Source organism: Wolffia australiana, chromosome 14 (genome assembly GCF_029677425.1).
Source record: "Wolffia australiana isolate 7733 chromosome 14, ASM2967742v1".
Classification (NCBI taxonomy): Eukaryota; Viridiplantae; Streptophyta; class Magnoliopsida; order Alismatales; family Araceae; genus Wolffia; species Wolffia australiana.
In genome coordinates, this window is record NC_135848.1 from 8,554,328 (window position 1) to 8,578,327 (window position 24,000).

A 24,000-nucleotide genomic window follows, 5' to 3' on the forward strand; every position below is an offset into this window, starting at 1 on the left:
ACTCTTAGGCTTTATTTTGGATAATTTCATCTTGTCATACGTGAAGACAAAATTTTCAAAAATTAGATTCAGATTTGATCATGTGTAGATCATTGAGACACTTTTTACTTTAATGAAGTCCTAAAGATCGGTTGATGGATGCATGGATAAGATACTTTCTTCTCATCCGGAATTAAAATCACTGCCTAGATTTTGCCATTTCTATCATTTCTTCTTCTCTGCCATGAGAAAGCAGTCTGAAACACTATTTGATCAGGAAACGAAGCCTCTTCTAGAGAGAGAAAGGACCGATGGCAGTTTCTAAGGTAATACTATCTTTTTTTCTGTAGATCTCTTCGTCCGAAAGATTCATCCACGATTTTCGATAGAGAAGGAATCTTGATCTTGAATCATCGATGATGGATAGAGAGAGAAATGGGTTCAGATGGGGAGAGAGAGAGATGAGTTCAGATGGGGGAGAGAGATATGAGTTCAGAGGGATGATACAAAGAGGTAGAGAGAGGGAGGAAGAGAAAAAGGGAGATGGGTATAGACACTAGAGAAAGAGAGAAAGAGGAAAGATGAGGGAGAGGGAGGAAGAGAATAAGAAAGAGAGATATATATGGAGAGAGATGTAGAGAGAGGGAGGAAGAGAGAAATGTGAGAGAGAGATGAGTAAAGAGGAAGAGGGAGGCAGGAAGAGAGAGATTGGTAGAGAGAGAGAGGGAGGGAGGAAGAGAGAAAAGAGAGATATGGGTACAGAGACAGAGGGACAGACGAGTGAGAAAGAGAGAAAAGAGAGATATGGTTACAGAGACAAAGGGACGGACAAGGAGTGAGAAAGAGAGAGAGAGAGAGAGAGGAAGAGAGAAATGGTTCGAAAAAGAGGGAAGGGAGAAAGAGAGAGATGGATCGAAAGAGAGGGAGAGAAAGAGCGATGGTTCGAAAAAGAGGGAAGGAGGAAGAGACAGAGGAGGGAGGAAGAGAGAGAAGGGGAGACAGAGGGAGGGTGGGAGAGAGAGAAAGAGAGAAAGAGAAAAAGAGAGAAAGAGAGACAGAGGGAGGGAGAGAGAGAGAAAGCGAGACAGAGGGAGGGAGGGAGGGAGAGAGAGAAAGAGAGACAGAGGGAGGGAGGGAGAGAGAAAAAGAGAGAAAGAGAGACAGAGGGAGGGAGGGAGAGAGAAAAAGAGAGAAAGAGAGACAGAGGGAGGGAGGGAGAGAAAGAGAGACAGTGGGAGGGAGGTAGAGAGAGAAAGAGAGAGAGAGAGAGAGAAAGAGAGAAAGAGAGACAGAGGGAGGGAGGGAGAGAGAGAAAGAGAGACAGAGGAGGGAGGAAGAGAGAGAAAGAGAGACAGAGGAGGGAGGAAAAGAGAGAGAGAGAGGGAGAGAGAGAGAAAGAACATATGGTTTACCCAGCGCTGCCGAACTCGTAGAGCTTGCCTCTGCTGGAGAAGACGATGAGTGCAACCTCGGCCTCGCAGAGAACGGAGAGCTCGTAGGCCTTCTTCAGTAGCCCATTTCGCCGCTTCGAGAACGTAACCTGCCGGTTGATCTTGTTCTCTATCCGCTTCAGTTCCACCCTTCCCCTCCCCATTTCCACCTTCTCTCTCTCTCTCTCTCTCTCTCTCTCTCTCTCTCTCTCTAACTCTCTTGGTTCTTCCCACTTGATGCAGCTCCTCTGAAGAACAGAGAGAAATAGGAAGATGATCGCAGCAGCGGTAGACAAGGGGGCACCTCGATCGATATCTTGACAGACGCGATTTATAAAGAAAGCAGCGGACCCATTTGCACTAGACCTACAAGGAACGTAAGACAAGTAGAAAGAGAAAACAAATTCACCACAGAGAGAAGACAGACGAAGAGAGAAAGATAGATAGATAGACGGACAGAAGAGAGAGGAAGAGAGAAAGATAAATAGATCGAGAGAGAGAATAGAGAGGAAGAGAGAAAGATATATAGATAGAGATAGAGAATGAGGTGAAGAGAGAAAGATAGATAGATCGACAGAGAGAAGAGAGAGGAAGAAAGAAAGATAGATATGTACACAGAGAAAGAAGATAGGAAGAGAGAAAGATAGATATGTACACAGAGAAAGAAGATAGGAAGAGATAAAGATAGATATATAGGAAGAGACAAGAAGGGAGAAGAGAGAAGAGAGAGGAAGAGAGAAAGACAGACAGACAGACAGACAGACAGATAGATAGATAGATAGATTGATAGACAGGTAGAAGAGAGAGGAAGATAGATAGATAGATTGATAAACAGAGAGAAGAGAGAGGAAGGGAGAAAGATAGATAGATAGAGAGAAAAAAGAGGAAGAAAGAAAGATATATTGATAGACAGAGAAGATAGAGAAATATAGATCGATGGATAGAGAGAAGAGAGAGAAAGATAGATATATAGATGGATAAAGAGAGAGAGAGAGAGAAGAGAGAGAAAGATAGATATATAGATGGATAGAGAGACAGAGATAAGAGAGAGAAAGACAGATAGATCGATAGAGAGACAAAGAGAAGAGAGAGATATAGATTAATAGAGAGAAACAGAGAAGAGAGAGAAAGATAGATAGATTGATAGCGAGACAGAGAGAAGAGAGAGGAAGAAAGAAAGAAAGATGGATAGAGAGGCAGAGAGAAGATAGAGGAAGAGAGATAGACAGATGGATAGAGAGGCAGAGAGAAGATAGAGGAAGAGAGATAGACAGATGGATAGAGAGGCAGAGAGAAGATAGAGGAAGAGAGATAGACAGATGGATAGAGAGGCAGTGATAAAAAGATAGATAGAGATAGAGAGAGACCCATCGATCGATCCTATCGATAGATATATAGACCGATAGACAGAGAGAGAATGGACGGGAGAGAGAGAGAGAGAGAGAAAAGCAAGAAGGAACAGAGAGATAGCGACGTTGGGTTGCATAGACAAGGACCCAATGACAGTTCTCTTGCCAACGGTACAACCACGCAGTTTAAGGTAACACCGGGGACAGGTCTCTTTCTCTCTCTAGCCCAGCTCCTCTTTCTCTCTCTACTGATAATAACTGCCCTCAGCTCGACTAGCAGTGTATGGGGTGGTCTCAATAATGGAGGCGTTGGAGAAGGGCTGAAAGCGGTGGGTGGAGATTTCCTCTTTGATTCCACGGTGTTGATAATTCCCCGAGCTGTTCCAAGTTTGGGTTTTTAGGGTTGTGGGAAATCCAAATTTCGCTGCTCTTCTGCACAGGTTGAGATATCTCTGCCCCAAGAAGAAAGAACGAGGAAATAGCCTGATCCAGGCAAAGGGTTCCATGGACGACCAGCGTTTTCGGAAACCCTAACCCTAAGAGAGAGATGAGAGAGAGAAAGAACGGGAGAGACAGAATAGAGAAAGCGAGAGGATATAGATGGAAATAAAGCAAAAGATAAAGAGAAGAGAGAACAAGATATATATATATGTGTGTGTGTGTGTGTGTGTAGACATGGGGATAAACAAGGATACAGAGAGAAAGAGAGAGAGAGAGAGATAGAAAAAAAGAGAGAGAAAAAGAGAGAGAGATAAAGAAAGAAAGAGAGAAAGAGATATAGAAAAAGAGAGAAAGAGAGACAGTTAGAAATGAAAAGAGAGAAAGAGAGAGTTCGAGAAAGAAACAGAGAAAGAGAGAGATAGAGAAAGAAATAGAGAAAGAGAGAGAGATAGAATAAGAAAGAGACAAAAAGAGAGAGAGATGGAGAAAAAACGAGAGAAAGAGAGAGAGAGAGAGAGAGATAGAGAAAGAAGGAGAGAAAAAGAGAGGAAAAGAGAGAGAGAGAGAGAGAGAGAGAGAGATAGAATAAGGAGAGAAAAAAAGAGAAGAGAGAAAAAGAGAGAGAGAGAGATAGATAAAGAAAGATAAAGAGAGAGAGAGAAAGAGAGAGAGAGATAGAGAAAGAAGGAGAGAGGAAGAGAGAGATATAGAAAGAAAGAGAGAAAAAGAGAGAGATATAGAGAAAAGAAAGAGAGAAAGAGAGACATAGAGCAACAAAGAGAGAAAGAGAAGAAAGAGAAAGAGAGAGAGAGAGATATAAAGAGAGAGACATAGAGAAAGAAATAGAGAGATAGAGAAAGAGAGTAAAGATTTAAAGAAAGAGAGAGAGATAGAGAAAGAAAAAGAGAGAAATAGAGAAAGAAAAAGAGAGAAATAGAGATAGAGATAGACAAAGAAAAAGAGAGATAGGGAAAGAGAGAGAGATTAAAGAAAGAGAGAGAGATAGAGAAAGAAAAAGAGAGAAATAGAGAAAGAAAGAGAAAAAAGACAGAGAGAGAGATAGACAAAGAAAAAGAGAGATAGGAAAAGAGAGAGAGATAGAGAAAGAAAGAGAAAAAAGATAGAGAGAGAGATAGAGAAAGAAAAAGAGAGATAAGGAAAGATAGAGAGATTAAAGAAAGAGAAAAAACATAGAGAGAGAGATAGACAAAGAAAAAGAGAGATAGGGAAAGAGAGAGAGATAGAGAAAGAAAAAGAGAGAAATAGAGAAAGAAAGAGAAAAAAGATAGAGAGAGATAGACAAAGAAAAAGAGAGATAGGGAAAGAGAGAGAGATTAAAGAAAGAGAGAGAGATAGAGAAAGAAAAAGAGAGAAATAGAGAAAGAAAGAGAAAAACGATAGAGAGAGAGAGATAGAGAAAGAAAAAAAGAGATAGGGAGAGAGAGAGATAGAGAAAGAAAAAGAGAGAAATAGAGAAAGAAAGAGAAAAAAGATAGAGAGAGAGATAGAGAAAGAAAGAGAAAAAAGATAGAGAGAGAGATAGAAAGAGAAAGAAATAGAGGAAGAAAGAGAGAGATAGAGTAAGAAACAGAGAAAGAGATATAGATTGAGAGAGATATAGAAAGAAAGAGAGAAAGAGAGAGAAATTGAGAGAAATGAGAGAGAGACATAGAGAGAAAGAGACAAATAAAAAGAGAGAGAGAGATAGAGAAAGATAGTCAGAGGGAGAAAGAAAGAGGGAAGCGAGAGAGAGAGAGAGAGAAACAGAAAGGGAGGGAGAGAAAGAAACGATTTACTTCTATACAATTCGTTTCTAATTCATTGTTTAGATAGAGATAGAGAAAGAAAGAGAGAGAAAGAGAAAGAAAGAGAGAGAAAGAGAAAGAAAGAGAGAAAGAGAGAGATAGAGAAAGAAAGAGAGAAAGAGAGAGACAGAGAAAAAAAGAGAAAGAGAGAGATAGAGAAAGAACGGGAGAGAGAGAGAGAGAAAGAGAGAGAGAAATATAGATTGAGAGTGAGATAGAGAAAGAAAGAGAGAGAGAGAGATACAGTAAGAAAGAGAGAGAAAGATAGATTGAGAGAGATATAGAAAGAAAGCGAGAGATCGAGAGAGAGAGAGAGAAAGAGATAGAGAGAAAGATAGATTGAGAGAGAGATAGAGAAAGAAATAGAGAGAGAAAGAGAGAGATATAGGGAAATAAAGACAGTGGAGAAAGAGAGGAAGAGATAGAGAAAGAGAGAGAGATACAGAAAGAGAGGGAGAGAAATAAACGATTTACTTCTATACACTCGTCCCCTGTTCATTGTTTAGATTTAGTCATCTTTCATCCTTGTTGCCGCAATTAGAACTCCCTTGGACTAATCTTTAACCCTTTTCAGTGAGAAGCGATGTGCTGAAGTTATGACATCGAAGAAGACGACAACGGACATCGCTAAAACGAATCTCGCCCGTCGTGCACGTCCCTTCCATGATGTGTAAAACTCTCTCTTTCTCTCTCCACCTGTTCCTATCTCTCTCTTCCTGCGATGTAGACGCCAAAGGAGAGACCGAAGAAGGATGTCTCATCCTTAAGCTCCTCGCGGAGGGTGGCGCAGAGGTCGCTCTCACCGTCGATGAAACGATGGCGTGCGAGAAGGGTTTCTCTCTCTAGATTCCAGGAAATTGATGGAGCAAAGCCCGTGTAGTGAGAGAGATGAGACACACGGATAAATCTGCAAAAACAGACATGGAAATAGATTTAGAGAGAGAAACGCTGATACGGATGGATTAAGCGAAAAAGACAGTTATATGCTGGGAGGGAGAGAGAGACAGAGGATAGAGAGAGATCGATAGATAGAGGAGAGAGAGAGATAGACAGACAGAATAGAGTGAGATGGACAGACAGAGGAGAGAGAGAAAGATAGAGAGAGATAGAGATAGACAGATAGAGGAGAGAGAGGTAGACAGACAGAGGAGAGAGAGATAGACAGATGAAGCGAGGGAGACAGAGAGAGGGGAAAGAGAGAGTGAGGCAGATAGAGAGGCAGACAGACAGACAGAGGAGAGAGAGATAGACAGATGAAGCGAGGGAGACAGAAAGAGGGGAAAGAGAGAGTGAGGCAGATAGAGTGGCAGACAGACAGACAGAGGAGAGAGAGATAGACAGATGAGGCGAGGGAGACAGATAGAGGAGAGAGAGAGTGAGACATATAGAGAGCGAGAGAGACAGTGAGACAGATAGAGAAACAGACAGACAGAGGAGCGAGAGTGAGACAGATAGAGAGACAGAGGCATACAGAAAAGAGAGACAGATAGAGGAGAGAGAGTGAGACAGATTCAGAGACAGACAGAGGAGAAAGAGATCGATAGATAGAGGAGAGAGATAGACAGATAGAGGAGAGAGAGATCGATAGATAGAGGAGAGAGAGTGAGACAGATTCAGAGACAGACAGAGGAGGGAGAGATCGATAGATAGAGGAGAGAGATAGACAGATGGAGGAGAGAGAGATCGATAGATAGAGGAGAGAGAGTGAGACAGATTCAGAGACAGACAGAGGAGAGAGAGGTAGACAGACAGAGGAGGGAGAGACCGATAGAGAAGAGAGACACAGATAGATAGAGGAGAGACAGACAGACAGACTGAGGAGAGAGAGACAGATAGAGGAGAAAGAGTGAGACAGATACAGATAGAGACAGAGAGAGAGACAGATAGAGGAGAGAGAGGGACAGACAGACTGAGGAGTGAGAGACAGATAGAGGAGAAAGAGTGAGACAGATACAGATAGAGACAGAGAGAGAGACAGATAGAGGAGAGAGAGGGACAGACAGACTGAGGAGTGAGAGACAGATAGAGGAGAAAGAGTGAGACAGATACAGATAGAGACAGAGAGAGAGACAGATAGAGGAGAGAGAGGGACAGACAGACTGAGTGAGAGAGAAAGAGAGAGAGAGAGACATAAAGATAGAGGAGAGACAGACAGACATACTGAGGAGAGAGAGACAGACAGACTGAGGAGAGACAGAAAGATGGAGGAGAGACACACAGACAGACTGAGGAGAGAGAGACAGATAGATAGAGACACAGACAGACTGAGGAGAGACAGAAAGATGGAGGAGAGACACACAGACAGACTGAGGAGAGAGAGACAGATAGAGAGAGAGAGAAAGAAAGACTGAGGAGAGAGAGAGACAGATAGAGAGAGAGACAGACAGACTAAGGAGAGAGAGACAGACAGATAGATAGAGAGAGAGATAGACGGATAGAGGAGAGATAGGGAGATTTACAGATAAAGGAGAGAGAGATAAAGGCGAGAGACACAGATAGATAGAGGAGAGACAGACCGACAGACAGACTGAGGAGAGAGAGACAGATAGAGAGAGAGAGACAGACAGATAGATAGAGGGGAGATAGACAGATAGAGAAGAGAGAGAGACCGAGGAGAGAGAGATAGATAGATAGAGGGGGGAGAGAGACAGATAGATAGAGGGGAGAGAGACACAGATAGAGAAGAGAGAGCGAGAGACATATAAAGGGGAGAGAGAGCGAGAATTAATGGAGATTTATTGAATGCGCATTAACGTACTAAACGGCATCTGCCTTAAGCTCCTGGACAAGAGGATATCTGGGAAATCTTTGGTGACAGATGTTGATATCTCTCGGAATATACGTACAGCTAAAGACATATAGAGAAGATGCGCATTGAATTTAGACGAAGGGAAACGGGAGCAGATACAGACAGATATATATATAGGCATATATATAAAGAGAGAGAGAGAGAGAGAGATAGAGAGAGAGGGAGAAAGATATAAACAAAACATGATGGCCCAGGGAGAAGAGATAGGGGATTCTCTCCTATGGATTCAGATCTCAAGAGAGAAGAGGTGGATGAATTCACAATGCAGTTGAAATCCTGTGCAGAGGTATTTATTTTGGACGTTCCACAATTGTCCGCATCCCCCCCACTTGCCATATTATCCTCTCAAACCACCAGACTAGGTTATATGCATGGAGTAATTACAATCTTAAGGTTGCCATTTGACCTTGACTTTGTTAATCAAGTACTACATCTTTAATACCAACAATGCATTAAATAAAAATTCTAATTAAATACCATAACACATGAGATAACTATACAAGTTAATGAACTTGAAATTTATTAAAATAATCAGTGTTTCAGTTTATTGACCTGTCAAAAGGCAAATAATGATATAAATTGATATCTGTCGACAGATATCAGTGATAGTCAGGACATAGAGAGTTGAAATTAATTGATTGATTTTAGTTCCAGATGAAGTTAAAAGAAGAAGTTGAAGAACTATGTTTATATTTTTAATTTATAAATAATAGAAGTATGGTGATGTGGGATATTAGTATGATATGATTAGTAAGTTATATGTAGAGCACAAGAGATTACCTAAATGACAGTTCTAGAGTGCCTAGGGATTCATCTCCATGCAAATAACTAAGTGGAATTCAACCATCTATGTTATATCAAATTGCTTACAATAGGAACTATTTTGTCCTCTAATAGAATAAATTTTAAAGTAATGAATAGACTGTCATCTACATCAAATATAAACTAGGCCGTACCTCTCCCTCTCTATTATATACATTTTTCAACAATGTTTTTCTCTAAATCCGAAAGAGGTCATGTATTCATGTAATTTGAACTACCATTTGATGAAACCTTTATTTGACCAATATAACTATATTTATTTATTTATTTATTCAACCTCCAAATCATAATTTCTTTTCATTTAGCCCCAAAACATTTAGGTTGCTTCAAGTATACTTTCTTATTTAACTCACCATTTATGAAAGCATTTTTCACATCCATGTGATGTATGTTCATATTGAAATGGCCTTTTAAGGCCATGACTTTTCTAAATGAGCCCTTTTATCATATTTGAGAGGAGCTCTCATCATACTCAATGCCCTCCTTTTCTGTAAGCCATTTCTCCACAGGTCCATATTATATCATTCGATTGTTCCATCAGGATTAAGCATGGTTTATAGAACCATTTTAAAAAATTGTCTCATTCCTTGGAGTAAGTCCATGATTTCTCAAACGTGACTATGACCTTATTAAGATATTGCACAAACAGTGGCTTGGGAAAATGTAGTATGTTCATTTCTTTCTTGCCCATATCTTTACTTGGCTAATGAACCATGTACTATGATTTCAGTCCTCTCTGTCTACTAGATCTTTTAAATTTGTGCTCTATTTCTTGACACAAAATATTCATTTAATGAGGTTCAAGGTTTAGTTCTGGATAGAGGATATATCCTCTATGACTTGATTGGATATAATGACACCCTCCATTCACTCATTAGATGAACTCTATAAGGTTATTACCACTGAATCATCTTTTCTCTAAAAAGTAGGCACAATATGATTCAATAATTATGGTGGTATACGAAGGAAAATAGAAAATTTAGCCTTCATTGCTTCACTCCATAATGATTTAGGTAAAATCAAGTGGATGAGCATAGTCCTAACCATTTCACGAAATGCTCTGTTTCTAGTTTCAACAACCCCATTCATACTGAGTAGGAATTTCATGGTATGTTGAAGAATGGTTCCATGTTCTTTAAAAAATAATACTAGAGAGCCTGAAATTTCTCCTTTATTAGTGTATCAGCCATGGTACATGTCATTTCTATCACATCACACTCATACGATGCGCTTACCCAATCCCTTCCCTAGTGTTGTGTTAAAAGCATTAATCATTCTAGATACTATCAGATTTATCCCATATAAAGTAGAGATAAATTATTCTCGACTAATACTCGATGTAATGATATAGTGTTACCTATGAAGTAGGGACATTAGTGTGAATCATTCCAGTAGATTTTGTCATATAAGGGCAATTTTCCTGAAGCTGTCGACTGTTTTGGACTTTTTGAAATGAATACTATAGTGGAAGTTACTGAAATCTATCGACTTTGGAAACATCCTCCTCTAATATTTTTACCTTTGTATGCCGGAAACTTGTGTCGATTTCTTCCTCTTGGTGAAGAAAATAAATAAGGTGAGTGATACATTTAAGAATGCTAAGTTTAAACAATCCATATATGATTTCTGTGCCAAAGGAAATCATACCCCCCCCCCCCCAATAAATACATAAAATTTGAATTTTCTTTATCAATTTTGTCAACAAGAATCAAGTTTCTGATGGAAGCTGAGGCATGAAAAATTGTGTAAAGTTAGATATTCTTGAATGTCAAGGATAGGGGGTAGTCTCCTGTAGGCCTGACATGAAAGCTTTCACACTTTATTTCTAGAGATCACAAATGACTTGCCAATAATTGGAGGCCTCCTTGGAAGAGTGTTTGTTATGTGCACATTGGAAATGGACTCAATCCACCAAGTCAAGTGAGGAACATGATGTTGGAACCTATGGCCCACAACCCATAAGTCTTAGGAAAAAATCCAGACTAAGAAGAACTTAATGGATCCTAGAGAAGACCTTAAAAAGCCAGGCTAAGAAGAACAAAAATGCTAAATTTACTCTAATCGGAGGACGTCAATGATGAGGCAACGATCACTATAAGAGGGGATTCACTCATTTGGAATGAGATCTCTAGAGATAAGGAATGGAATGATTCTGTAGAAGGTTGACTTCCAGTGTGAATGTATGTTTAGTGGGTGTTCCATAATGTCCACATAACTTCATCCACCAAAGCCATTAGACTAGGCCACATTCATAGACACGTGTTACCACCATGAGGGTGAGTAACTGCTCAACAAATAATTTACATTGATTTTTGGGTTGACGCATGTTTCGTTGATAATTCTATCTTTCCCTAACATATGATTTGTAATTAACGAATAATGTCAAATAATATATGTCAAATAACATATGATTTGTTTCCTATATGGCAGCTGAGTATGGTATTTATTCAAAATAGTAGTGTTGTATATGGAACTAGTGTTGACTGAAACATATGTTGAAACCATATCTTAAAGTTAGCACATAACTGCAAGGTACTAGCCTTTAGTTGAATCAATTTATGAAAATATGAAGTTCTATGCGATCTGGGGGTGCGTACATAGTATTCACATGATGTTTATGTAAATGCATTACAACCCATATAGGGGATTATGATATGAATGGGCACCAAATAAAATAGAATGGAGTGTTTTATTATGATCCAAAACTGAACAGGACTTGTTCAAGCCACACACAAATGTTCATTACTTGTTTGCATCCTATCTTCAGTTATTCATAATTTACTTGAAACCCATACTTTTCAAGTGAAAAAGTGATGAATCAATACTAAAATAATTAGTTATTGGAAATAAGGATGTAAAAAATATTCTAATTTAGAACTGTAAACAACTAAAAAAACAGAAACAAAGAAAAAAATAAATTGCATGATAGGTGAATTTAAAATATATGTTGTACAGCTTATAGAACCATTACTTGGAGCATACCAAATTAAAAAGTGATTTAGAAATGGTCAAGGAAGCTTAATGGGTATACTTTAAAGGGTAGATAGGGATACTTTTGAGAATTAGCATAATATATCAAGTATTATTGAATGAAACCAATACATAAAAAAATGAAATATAAAATAAGAATGTCTCACTAACAGTCATCTATGCTTCATACGTTCAAAGTTTTGAAAAAAATTACGGTACACTACAATTCATAATATTATAAAAACATACGGACCCCGAATTGTGGGTGTCTACTTTAATGTTATCATAAATCGAAGATAAAAATGGGTGGTGATTACTCTTCATGGGTGATAATATGCAATTTATACATGTTTATGTATGATAATTCATTCATTTATTGGGCTAAATTGATAAGTTATATTGCATAATATCATTTTATAATCTAAATTTTCCTAAAAAATATAAATATAAATATTTTGAATTAATTTGAATATAATGTGAGCTTTAAATATGTTCTAAAGGAAAATAAATTTGTAACAATAAAATGTGGTGAAAATTTCATGTTAAAATGAAGAATAAATCAGACGATATTTAATTTTGAATATTCAGCATTTAGATGGACTTTATTGAATGTTTTCTAGGTTTTTTTAGGTTAAATTCGCAAAAAGGAGGCCCATCAACCACCTGGCTGACGTGGCACGTGCGCCATGTCAGCGCTCATAGATAACAACTGGCCCTGACAGGGCACGCATGGCGCACCTGTACATTTATTAGAGGAGAAATGGGCACAAATTAGAAATTTCTATAGATAAATTATGCCTTTTTATTTATAATGAGAATTGTTTCAAAATTCTTCCATATGGGATTAACTTGGCCATACGTCTTAAGAGGTAAGCTTACCTCTTCTTCTTTTGACTTCTTCTGCAGATCAAGGGGTGCATCGATCGGACAGTCCACTGCTAATCCGACTATTATGGAACCAGATCTGACAGCCAGAAAAAAACCCGATTTTGAAGAAGAGATCCAGTGGTCAAGGGTGCATCGATTGGATGGTCCACAGCTAATCCGACTATTATGGAACCAGATCTGACGACCAGAAAATAACCTAATTTTGAAGAAGAGATCCAAACGTTAAGGGGTGCATCGATCAGACGGTCCACAACTAATCTGATTATTATGGAACCAGATTTGATGGCTAGGAAGGAACCCAATTTTGAAGAAGAGATCCAGTGGTGAAAACTTATCCCGATCATGATGATCGGACAATTCGACGACTGAGGAACGTTACGATCACAAAAAATTGAGAAAATGCCATAAACATATAAAAATTTGGAAAAATGCTAAAAAGGGGCATTTTTCAAAGGGCCATAACTGTTGACCTGGAGGGCTTTTTGACTCGAAATGTTTTTGGTGAATTCCTCTCATATCCACCTATTTTCCGGCCTACAGACTGCCTATAAACATGCCTCGAAGTAATTTTAAAATTTATGTTTTTTCTGTACTCAAAATTTGGAAAAGTTGTGAAAGAAAAGAGTTTTCAAAGCATCCAGTTCTTTTGTTCTTCATGTGGCATATAGAAAATGGCTAGCTGGATGAAACAAAGCCTAAGCAGACATGAAGAATTGTGTTTTCATCAAAAGGTTAATGGATTCCTTCTCTTCTCATTAGTTGATTCATGTTTGAGTAAGACGCCAAGGCACTGAGCGAAATGTATGGGTCCATGAAGATATGAACGTGAAGAAAGCATCAGGCACAGAGTTGAAAGCAAGGTTAGATTAGGAGTAAATTTCATTTTTAATAGTTTTATTAGAATCAATTTAGGTTTAGATAAATATCCCTAATTTAAATACACCACTTAGATCTTTATGTTTTGATCTAATAAAGGAGATAAATACATACAGACCATTCCATCATCCTTCTCATCTTTCCATATTCTTAAAGAAACCCTAATTAAAACCTAGATACATCTCCTCCCTGTGGATCGACCCTTGCTCACTCTATATTAGGTTATTTAGCAACTAAGGAGTTACAAATGTATTTTATAAGTTTGATTTGCCTAAAATGACACATTATAAACACTTAAAATCAACTTATCAATGGGCAGGGATTTAAGACTTTAATGTCATTATTTGTATAAAATGATTGATAAAAAAGTAACATTACAAAAACATGTTCTCATGGTGTAATGTAAGGAAAGATCCATATAGAATATAACAGATGCTTGAAAGAATACTGATCTATAGAAAGTTCAACTGGAAAATTAAAGGTCCAATATTTAAAAAGACATTCATCGGGTCTTTGCCCCAGTTATCATACAATCACATGGGAGTTTTATTAGAATGAGAAAAACCTCTTTTCAATTCTACACCATATGGAGTGCCCACAAACTTTGTAGATTTTCCACAACCTAATAGATTTTGTAATTTTGAGATGGCAACATAGATTCTTGCACTTAAAACTAATGCAAAAGTAGTGGGACATATAATTATTTGGTGAAGTTGAATAAAATAAAAGTTAAAAAACATAGATAAAGGTATGAAGCAGGCATACAATTGGTAATATGAAAAAGTCGGAAGCATTATGAGATCCGATAAAGATATAGACGCATATTATAAACATTGTGAAATATTTCTTAGAAAAAACTCAAACATGTAATGGATATGGGATGGTAACAGTAACACACAAGTCTTTCGAAAAAAACTAATATAAATAAGATAGAGCAACCTATTGTCCAACCTGAAAAATAAAATCAATTATAAAGCTAATAAAATTAAACATCAGGGAATGATTTATTTTCAAAAAACGTTGACATCAGGTTTGGCTACAAGAAAATTTTACTCAATAGGATAAAATCATGCATCGAATCCAATAGCTTACATGTGATAATAGATGGAAATATTATTCTCCCATATACTCCTATATGGGAGAAATATAATCACTTAGAAAATTAATGACATGTATATGAACTGCCATGTATAGAAAATTAATGACGTGTATATAAGTCCACAGAGGCATTAACTTATTTTATACAAAAGGAAAAAATTGGCGGGCCAAGATCAAACTGAATCAGAAAATTGATATCCTTTACACAAATGAAAAATACCCTAAACCTGTTTATTTATCTCTCTAAAATATCTCTCTCTCTAGATTCCCCCATCTGCTCCCATTTCAATCCCTAAAAAATCGCATTAAAAATTCAGTTTTGCCCTTAAATCTTGAATTTCTCCCATCTGCACGCCAGCACCTGTGCGTTGTCGCTGCCCTTTGCCCACCGGTCGCGCGCAAGCAGTTGTGCACCTAGTGGACAGAGGCACCCTCTCTGGAACTTAGCAGATTTTTTGCTAAGTCGAAGAGGGGTCCGACCGGGTCGAACTGGTCCGACTGGTGGAACCGGCCCATTAAAGAAAAAAAAACATTTTATTTTAAATCAGGCTGCCGCTATTGGGCCAAGCCCAACGGGCTGACCCAATAGGCCAACCTGAGCCCAACCCATAGAGAGGTACGTCGCTACCGCCGTCTCTCCCCCACTATGGCTCCACCGCCGCCGCGCTCTGCCACTGCCACCACCGCCGCCGCTGCGGCTGCTGATGATTGCCGTAGTAGGTAATTTCTCTATTTTTTAGCATTTAAAAGTTATTAAAAGTCAGGAAACATAAGGAACAATAAAAAAATAGGAAAATTTATTTTCTACATTTCAAATTCCAAAAAAAAGGAAAAATCCCTAAAATAAATATAATAAATTTCGAGTGGTTTTAACATCTAAAAAATTCTAAAAAATATCTAACTCCCATTTTTAATATTTCTAGTGGTTTTTGGTGTAAATTAAATTCCATAAAATTCTAAAATTATATATATTTTATTTCTGGTGTTAATTCAAATTAGGGATATTAGTTGAAAATATTTTTTTTGTTTTCTTTGTATTTCTGCTTCAATTTAAATCATAGGAAATTATAGAAATTAGCTAAAATCCATAAAAATCCCAGAAGTTATATTTCTCACTTGTAAACTCATTTGTTTCATCCCATGCTTGAGAAAACTTTTGAAATTAAATTTATGCCTCTCTGTTCATCGACCCCTTACTTGCCCTATATTAATTGTAGAGTATTTTATTTAAGTTGAAACTTTCATAAATATTGTTGGTTAAGTCTGAATTAAAACAATGACATTTAAACCCTAAATTTTTTCTTATCAAGTAAGAAAACTGAAAATTTTAAATTGATGATAAATTTAGCAGTCTGGCCATAAAAGTCAGCTTCTTGATGTGAAATCTAAATTGATGCATCTGTGGAGAATGGATTTTCAATTGGTACCAAAATGTATTTTTTCTTAATTCACTAGATTTTTAATACAAAAGCCTCTTTTCAATGGTAGAAAAGGGTGAAAACTCTTAGATTTGGTTTTTGAAAAATGTGAAAACCCTAGATCATTCGTCAAAACTTCTAGAGAGTCATTCATATTTTTTTCCGACGACCATCTAGATAAAATAGTATCAAAAGTATAAAATGAGTATAGTTTCATCCTAACTACATGAAATATATAAATCAAGGAATAAAGATAACTGGGAATTCAAAATTTAGAGATTCCATAATGATCCATTTTGAAATAAGAAAGGGGATTAACTTGTGAAGAATAAAACCTAGGAATAAATCCTGTTAAATAAGAATATTTATTAGAAAAATGGGGAATCTGAAATCAAGCTAGTCTATCATATCAATTTGACATAAAATTAATGAAATAAATAATCCTATCATTACCCCTTTTAATACTTCATATTGAGGATGCATAAATGGGTAATCAGGGACACCAAGCAGAACCCTATCGTCAAAATTTTAAATTTATTCTTATAAGGCCACAAATATGGAAGTCTAAGGCTATGATTAGCCAATGATATTGATGTTGAAAATGATTTAAAATTTTTGCACTGATTGTTGAAAGAAGTTGGAGAATTTAAGGGAAAAATGTCACACTTTAGTCATTTTTTTGAGAAGAAAATTCTTTAACCGATTCTTTACCTAATCATGGGGGACGGAAGCAGGAAATTTGTTATTTTTATAATCTATCATTTGAGATTCACGAAATATGTAATGTCTCTATAGAGAATCTACTCCGATATACTTTATCCTCCTTATGTTGTGTTTTGGGGCATTTAGTTGACGATCCAAAATGATTATTTTGGTTAAAAAAATTGAAAGTTGAATGTGGAATTAAACGATAAGTCAATTGATGATCCAAAACGATAAGTCACTTAGTTCCTTGGAAGAGTACCTTCAAGTCATTCATGTGGCTAATCTCTATATGTATCACACAATCACTTAGACAATTAATCTCCTTTTGAATTTCTTCAACACCTCGAGTATCTGTTTGATCTTCTCACCATCCTCTCACACTAGAAGAAGATAGTTTTGAGAGGGAGAGAAGAAAGGAGAGAAGGCAAGTTTGCACTGGCACCTGAATATTGGTGCTTTCTATTGTTTTTGGACATTGTCTGGCCACCAACATCCATAGATCTTATTGTGACATTCTTGACCCTTGTATTAGTATGCCTGATAACTTTAGAAGCCCAATAATATTTATTGATCTCCTTTTATCAATTAACTATATTGACATATAAATCATTTAATTAATTCATTAAATATCACTTTAACCCAATCGATAGATTCGATTGCCAGCCCATGGGATGTAGAGCTACACCCCTTGTGTAACCCTTAGCTCATGCTCTAGAATATATACACATGTATATTAATTGTCTTGTGGAAACTTCACCATTTTGGTTACAATGTCACTGTAATATTTCATGTGCACAATATTCCCAAGTGACTTAGAGTTTGCTTAACTATAAACCCTTGGACATAATGCTTGCTAGTATGGATTTATAACAACAATCATTAGAGAGCCCCTTCTCCAACAGTTCCACTACCCTGGCAATAGAATTTAATGTATCGTCTCCCATGAGCAAATCTCCTCTTATACTGACTACATATGATCACATCTTGACCATGTAATTATCTTCATGGACTTCTTGCTATGTTAGAACTAAGACTAACTTGAAGAACATGATTAGGCATTCATAAGTCATAGTAAAAAGATATCCATATACAATATGTATTTTGTGTCTTGCATCTTAGAACCAGTTACATGACTATGACATGAATCAACTTGGTAAAATACCATTCATGGATTCATACAGATTAATTTAGTCAACTAGACTCATAAAGAGAACCACTATCCATCCTTGGGATATCTATACTAATAGCACACAATCAGTCAGACTTATAACATAAGTAGGATTGATGTCTATTTAGAGTAGCATATAAATAGGAATCTTTAAAAATTTTAGTTTAAAGACTAAAAATTTCTATATTTTGATCTCAAGATAATTCGATTAGTTATTACATATATTCTACTTTCATTATAAATATCAATATGCCAATTGTAGTCAATAAATATCAATAAATATTAGTGGAATAATAATCAATAAAAATTATTTCCATGAACTTAAATATAACACAGAATAATTATTGGCCTGAAGGCTAAATCATATATATCACCAAATATGCACTCATTTGTTTCACGTTATAATTATTTATAATTTTTCAAAAAAGTGCCAATTGTAACAAAAGATGAAGTTACATTCATTATTGAAGTGAAAAAATATCATTAAAAACACTAACATCTCATGTCGTCATTTTAATTTATTTTTATCATCAGACAGAAAAATATTTTCTCTAGAAGATCATTTGGTTCAATTTAATTGAGGAAGCATAAGCCAGATTATTAGTGGTATTCCCCAGGCTATTAAGGAATACATGCTTTCATTGATTACAATGATAATTTTGTCACTGTAATGGTTAGATAGACAAAAAGCTTTTAACCAAGGAGGCTGTGAACATAGTCAGTTGACAACAAACAAGGGAACCATGACCAGATTCAGGAGAAAAGAGGAAGAAATCTATGGGCAATATAAAGTAGAAAAGAAAAAGGTAAATGAAACGATAGTAAAAAGTGACAAAGCTATCATCTTATCATTACAAAATCATTTATGAAAAAACTGAGAATAGACAACATACAAAAAATACACAAAAAGACAGTATGGATGTACGCACCAAAAGCCCAAAGGAGAACAAATGAGCTGCATCCAAACTTGGAGACACAAGTTGTCACTATAAATCAAAGACCAGTCCTCTCAACATGGAAAATCTGCATTTCCCACTGAAAATTTGAATCTGCCCTTCCTTCAAATAAGTTACATCCGAAATAGGATCAATATCAAAGGGGTATGCTTTAAATAGTTATGTGGTACCAACTAAAATTCCCATTTTATTTGAATGTGCATTTTATCTTCAGATTTCCTAGAGTCAGGTTCCTAGTTATCCCTTCTCACAAATCTACCAAAAAGTTATCCACGTTATCATGTAACTGAATTATCTTTCATTCATGAATTATCATCAAACAACATCTTTTTTTATTTTTCTGACCCCTCATCCAAGATATACCTTGATATTGAAGGCTCCTGGTTAGCTGATCCGTAAGCCCATTCAAGATCTAAAGGCCCTTCCCATTTTTGTGGATAAGAGGGTGACAGAGTACAACTATGAGAAAAAAGGGAAGTCAAAGCCGAAAAAAATGTCCAAGCTTAAAATAGCACACTCAGAGAGTGAACGCCATGCTATCTAGCATTTACAATGTCATTCATTTGAATTTCATGATCTCTACCTTCAAACAACATAGAGTTCCAGGCAGAACAATGTACTCAACTGATGATGATGATGATGACGATGATGATGATGATGATAGATAGATAGATAGATAGATAGATACATAGATACATACATACATAGATACATACATACATAGATACATACATACGTACATACGTACATACATACATACATACATACATACATACATACATAGGGAGACGGAGAGATAGACAGACATGGAGATCGAGAGATGGGGAGTCTGAAATATTAATAGAGAGCGGCAAATTGAAAGACGGACAGATGGGAAAAGGCTAGACAAACAGACAGGCGTACAGATAGGCAGACGGGTAGACAAAGAGGCAGATGGGCAGATGAATAGGAAGACAGATAGATAAGGAGAAAAAGACAAAAATTTTGATACTACGCTAAGTGGAAATTAAACCAGACCAAAAATGTATCCTTTGACCTAGAAATAGAACGAGACATAAAATTCTTTTAAGTCTAAATTTATAGTTATTGACTTGTGCATACCAATCCATAGAGAGGCAGTGAACTAAAAGGATATGGACATACCTGGTGGGTGTTTCTTAAAAAAAAGGCAAACAACAAAAAACAAACAATAAAAAACGAATAGATAAATCTGTGTTTACATCTAATTCACGAAGAAGATCCAGATCTGCAAAAAGACCAAGAAGAATATGAATTATGCTTAACCAACTTTGATTGATAGGCCTTACTGGTTTTCATCTTGGAGACAGAATGTATTTTGCTAACGCAGAAAGACTTACCGTATTGCAGAAACTTTCTAGAAAAAACTTACTATTGGATTGTGGAATCATTGGCATTCTGAAAATTGATTTCAGTATAAATATTGAGATGGATACAAATTATCAGCTCTTTGTAAGATCTCAGATAGAGCAGAGTAGGGGACGGATTAAAAATTACGGATTTGTAAAAAATAAAAGCATTACACCGGCAAATCTGAGAAGAAAAATCCCACTTCTGACAGGTGGAGGTGGATTGAAAACTGCTTAAAAGGCTTGTGATACGTTTGAGATCTACGAGCAGAGCTATAAATGCTGATGATGGGAGGTCTTGTTACAGCTTGGGAATGGATTGACAAAATAAGATTGATTAAAGTTGAATGGACATCACTCTAATGGGCGATGACGGAAAGAGAATTATTGCTCGTTCTGGCACAGTTATGATACCTGATGATACAAACGTAATAACCCAAACGTCGGCACATGAGACTATGAGAGATAGCCAAAGTAGCCATGAAATAATAGAAAATTCAAAAAAAAAACAGAACGTAGCTGACGAAGAAGATAAGATATCAGTTCAGCCGGCGTAAGAGACAAAGGAGGAGGAGATGCAGCCTGTGGAGACAGCGAAAAGTACAGAAATAGGTGTATTTATTTAGTGACAGGTCCCAGTAACGAGGATTGAGAATAGAAGGTCATTCAAGTAGACAACCCAAGACTGGACAACCCAAGATCGGTCTTTACTCGGACACGAACAAAGATACACAGCACAAAAAAACTTCTAAAAAAATCTCAAAATCACTTTTGAGAAGATGACCAAATCGTCCGTTTTGGTCACAAATTAATATCTCGTTCTAGTTCAAAAATTTGCAGTTAAATGGCTTAAAAAACATACCAGACAAGGGAAACAATCTGTTAAATCAGATCGTACGCTTAGTGCATTTCTTTACAGGAACTCGTTTGAGATTTAATATAGAAATTGAGGATATAACATCATATATTAAAGATGATAGTGCAATACGGAAGAAATCCTTCAAAGATGCTCTTTTAAACCCATAAACATGATTTAAAAAAGCACAGAAATGCATGTGTGAAATGAGGTATGTATCACGTCCTCTGCTAATATATGAATCGACTAAAGATGTTACTCTTAGAGAACACGCGATATATGGGGACATGAAATTGATTAATTTTTGGATGAGGAAATCAGAAAAATGTCCCAATCATTTGAGGACGCTCCGGTTAGAACAAAAAATATTTAACCACACATTTTTACAAAAAATTGGTTTTTTAATTAATCCAAAAGAAGGTTTTTAATAAATACTAGAAATATTTCTAAATACATCTTCATTTTCGTTTGAGAACAAAATTATTTAATCACACATTTTTAATCATTTGTTTGAAATAAAACACACAAATGGAGAAGATTTTAAGTGAAAGCTTCATACTGAAATCATATCAACGTCGGTCATTAAATTTTGAAAACTTTTCGTGTCAATTTCAATCCAACTTTGAGTAAAAGTATGCAAAAAAATTCACCAATCATTAAAAATAAATTAAAAGGATTTTAGTATTATTTTCTAAAAACAATGAATCACGTCTAGCTTTATAATCAAAACTGCAAATGACATTAAAAAATGGCTTAATTAAGGCGGCACACTATATTAACAGTAATGAACACATAACTTTATACTCATTTGTTCACTAAAGTAGCCAAACATTGGAAACAGATGCATGTATTTATAACTATTTGGCATCAGAATAAACCCATAAAATGACTCAATACCACGTGGTCCATGATCCAGTCCTTAATGTTTGATATGTAAGGCTTCCAGTGGAATTATATATCTTATTTAGGTACATAATGGTGATATTAGTTCACCTTCCTTATAGGCTAGATCATTCCTGGTAGTTTTAACTAATGGGTATGCATATATCGATCAGTCTGCTCAATTGGTTGTACTTATACATCCGGGACGCGGACGAGACGAAGGTTTCGTCCAGGGACGAAGTTTTTGTCCCATCTGTCGTCCCTAGACGAAACCTGGGACGAACTTTCGTCTGGAGAACCCCGGACGAGACGACTTTTCGTCTCATTGGATGAAAACTTCGTCCGTCCGGGATGTCTGGACGGTGGACGATCGAATTGGACGAATTTTTTTTTGTTTTTTTCACTGCGAAAATGCCATTTAGATTAAACATGAATGTAGTCTGCTTATTCATTTTTTTTTCTTGAAGAGATAGTCTGATTATTAATAAATTGTGTTCATCATTAATTGATGTTAATCATAAATTTTTTTCTCTACGAGAATGCCATTGAGATTGAACACGAATATAGGCTGATTTTTAATAAATTGTGCTCATCAGCCCCTTTTTAGTATTAATTTATGTTAATAGTAATTTGCATTCCTCTATTTACTATTTCATTTACATAAAGGTGGCATTGAACTTCAACTCCAAGAAAATATTTGGATAAATAAGAAATCATAACTCATGTTGTTTTAATTTACCTAAATCCGATAATACAGAAATCTCTTAGATTTCTGTCATTAGTGTAATATTGATAATTATATACGATATTACAATCTCACTCAAGGTTTTCAGTGATTTATCATTCATTTGTGTTTCGCACTGGAGAACGAAGCTAAGGAAATTTTATAATAATTTTAAAATTCAGAACAATTGCCCAACTTTCAAAGTGTTCGCCACATTTAAAGAGATTAAATGTTGAAAGAACAAGGTCCAGAAACAGTGTGGGTGAAAGAGAAAATAAAATCATTTTTGAGGAACTGGGATGGAAGGATGAGGCGGACGTCGTGCCCCCATCCATCGCCCTTGCGCAAAACTAGTCGACGTTGAGTTAAAAAACCTGCAGGTAATAGAAATAAAAGATAGAGAGTTAGAGAGGGAGATAAGTAGAGAGATGCGTAGATAGAAAGAGATATAGGGAGACGGAGAGATACATTTCAGAGAGATGTAGATGTAGAATTGATGAGAGATAGAGATAAAGAAAATAAAAGAGAGTAATTTAGAGAGAGAGATAAGTAGAGAGATACCTGGATAGAAAGAATTTCAGAGAGATGGAGAGATAAGTAGATAGAGAGGGAAACAGAGAGCGAAGAGAGAAAGAGATAAAGAATAAAAGAGAGAAATTTAGAGAGAGAGAGAGAGATAAGTGGAGAGATGTGTAGATGTAAAAAATTTCAGACAGTCGAGGAGAGACGTAGATAGAAAGGGAAACCCAGATCGAGGAGAGAAAGAGAAAAAATAAAAGAGAGTAATTTAGAGAGGTAGATAAGTAGAGAGATGCGTAGATAAAAAAAGTTTCACACAGTCGAGGAGAGGTAAAGATAGAAAGGGAAGCCCAGATCGAGGAGAAAGGGAAGGGTATCCACACACAGAAATATGAGAAGGACAGATGAACCAATGTGCACACATAGAAGAAGTAGAAACAGTACCGGACACGTAGTAATCAAGCACCGCTTCTTAGAAGAAAGGACACGCCGCAGCCAACCCCTACGCCTGCACCGACCTGCAGATAATGATGATATACTCAGATGTTTATTGCATTTCATATTGGATGGAGTTATATGTGGTCACGTATTTATTCAAAAAATTAGATTTCTAGCAAAGTACTCATTCAAACAGAATAATAATGAGAATTGAGAAGCCAAATATATTGAAATACTCTATGGAAATTGACTTCATCAATGAAACAAGATGTCTACAAATGCTTAGCCGACGTCTTCACGTACTATCATGACAGTTTCCCCATTATATGATGAAATCATTGTCATCCTCATCACAACCATCCATCGGTTAATACTGAACAATCATTGCTAAAACTCATTCGTTCGAGCCCAAACATGGGTCGATCCGGGGATGGCAGTGATGACAACAAATTCATCCTCGTCCACCACAAGCTAAACCCCAAATCGTCGGAAAAGAACCC

The 24,000-nt window shown here is 36.5% G+C and overlaps 1 protein-coding gene across 1 annotated transcript in view; it reads right to left on the reverse strand.

The window, feature by feature from the left end:
• Positions 1–1,706, reverse strand: part of AGL6 (AGAMOUS-like 6) — a 5,897-nt gene extending 4,191 nt beyond the window's left edge. The window contains exon 1 of the mRNA XM_078586500.1: positions 1,392–1,706. Within this exon, the coding sequence (XP_078442626.1) occupies positions 1,392–1,573 (182 nt within the window). The 5' untranslated portion in view covers positions 1,574–1,706. The remainder of the gene's footprint in view (positions 1–1,391) is intronic.
• Between the last annotated feature and the right edge of the window lie 22,294 nt (positions 1,707–24,000).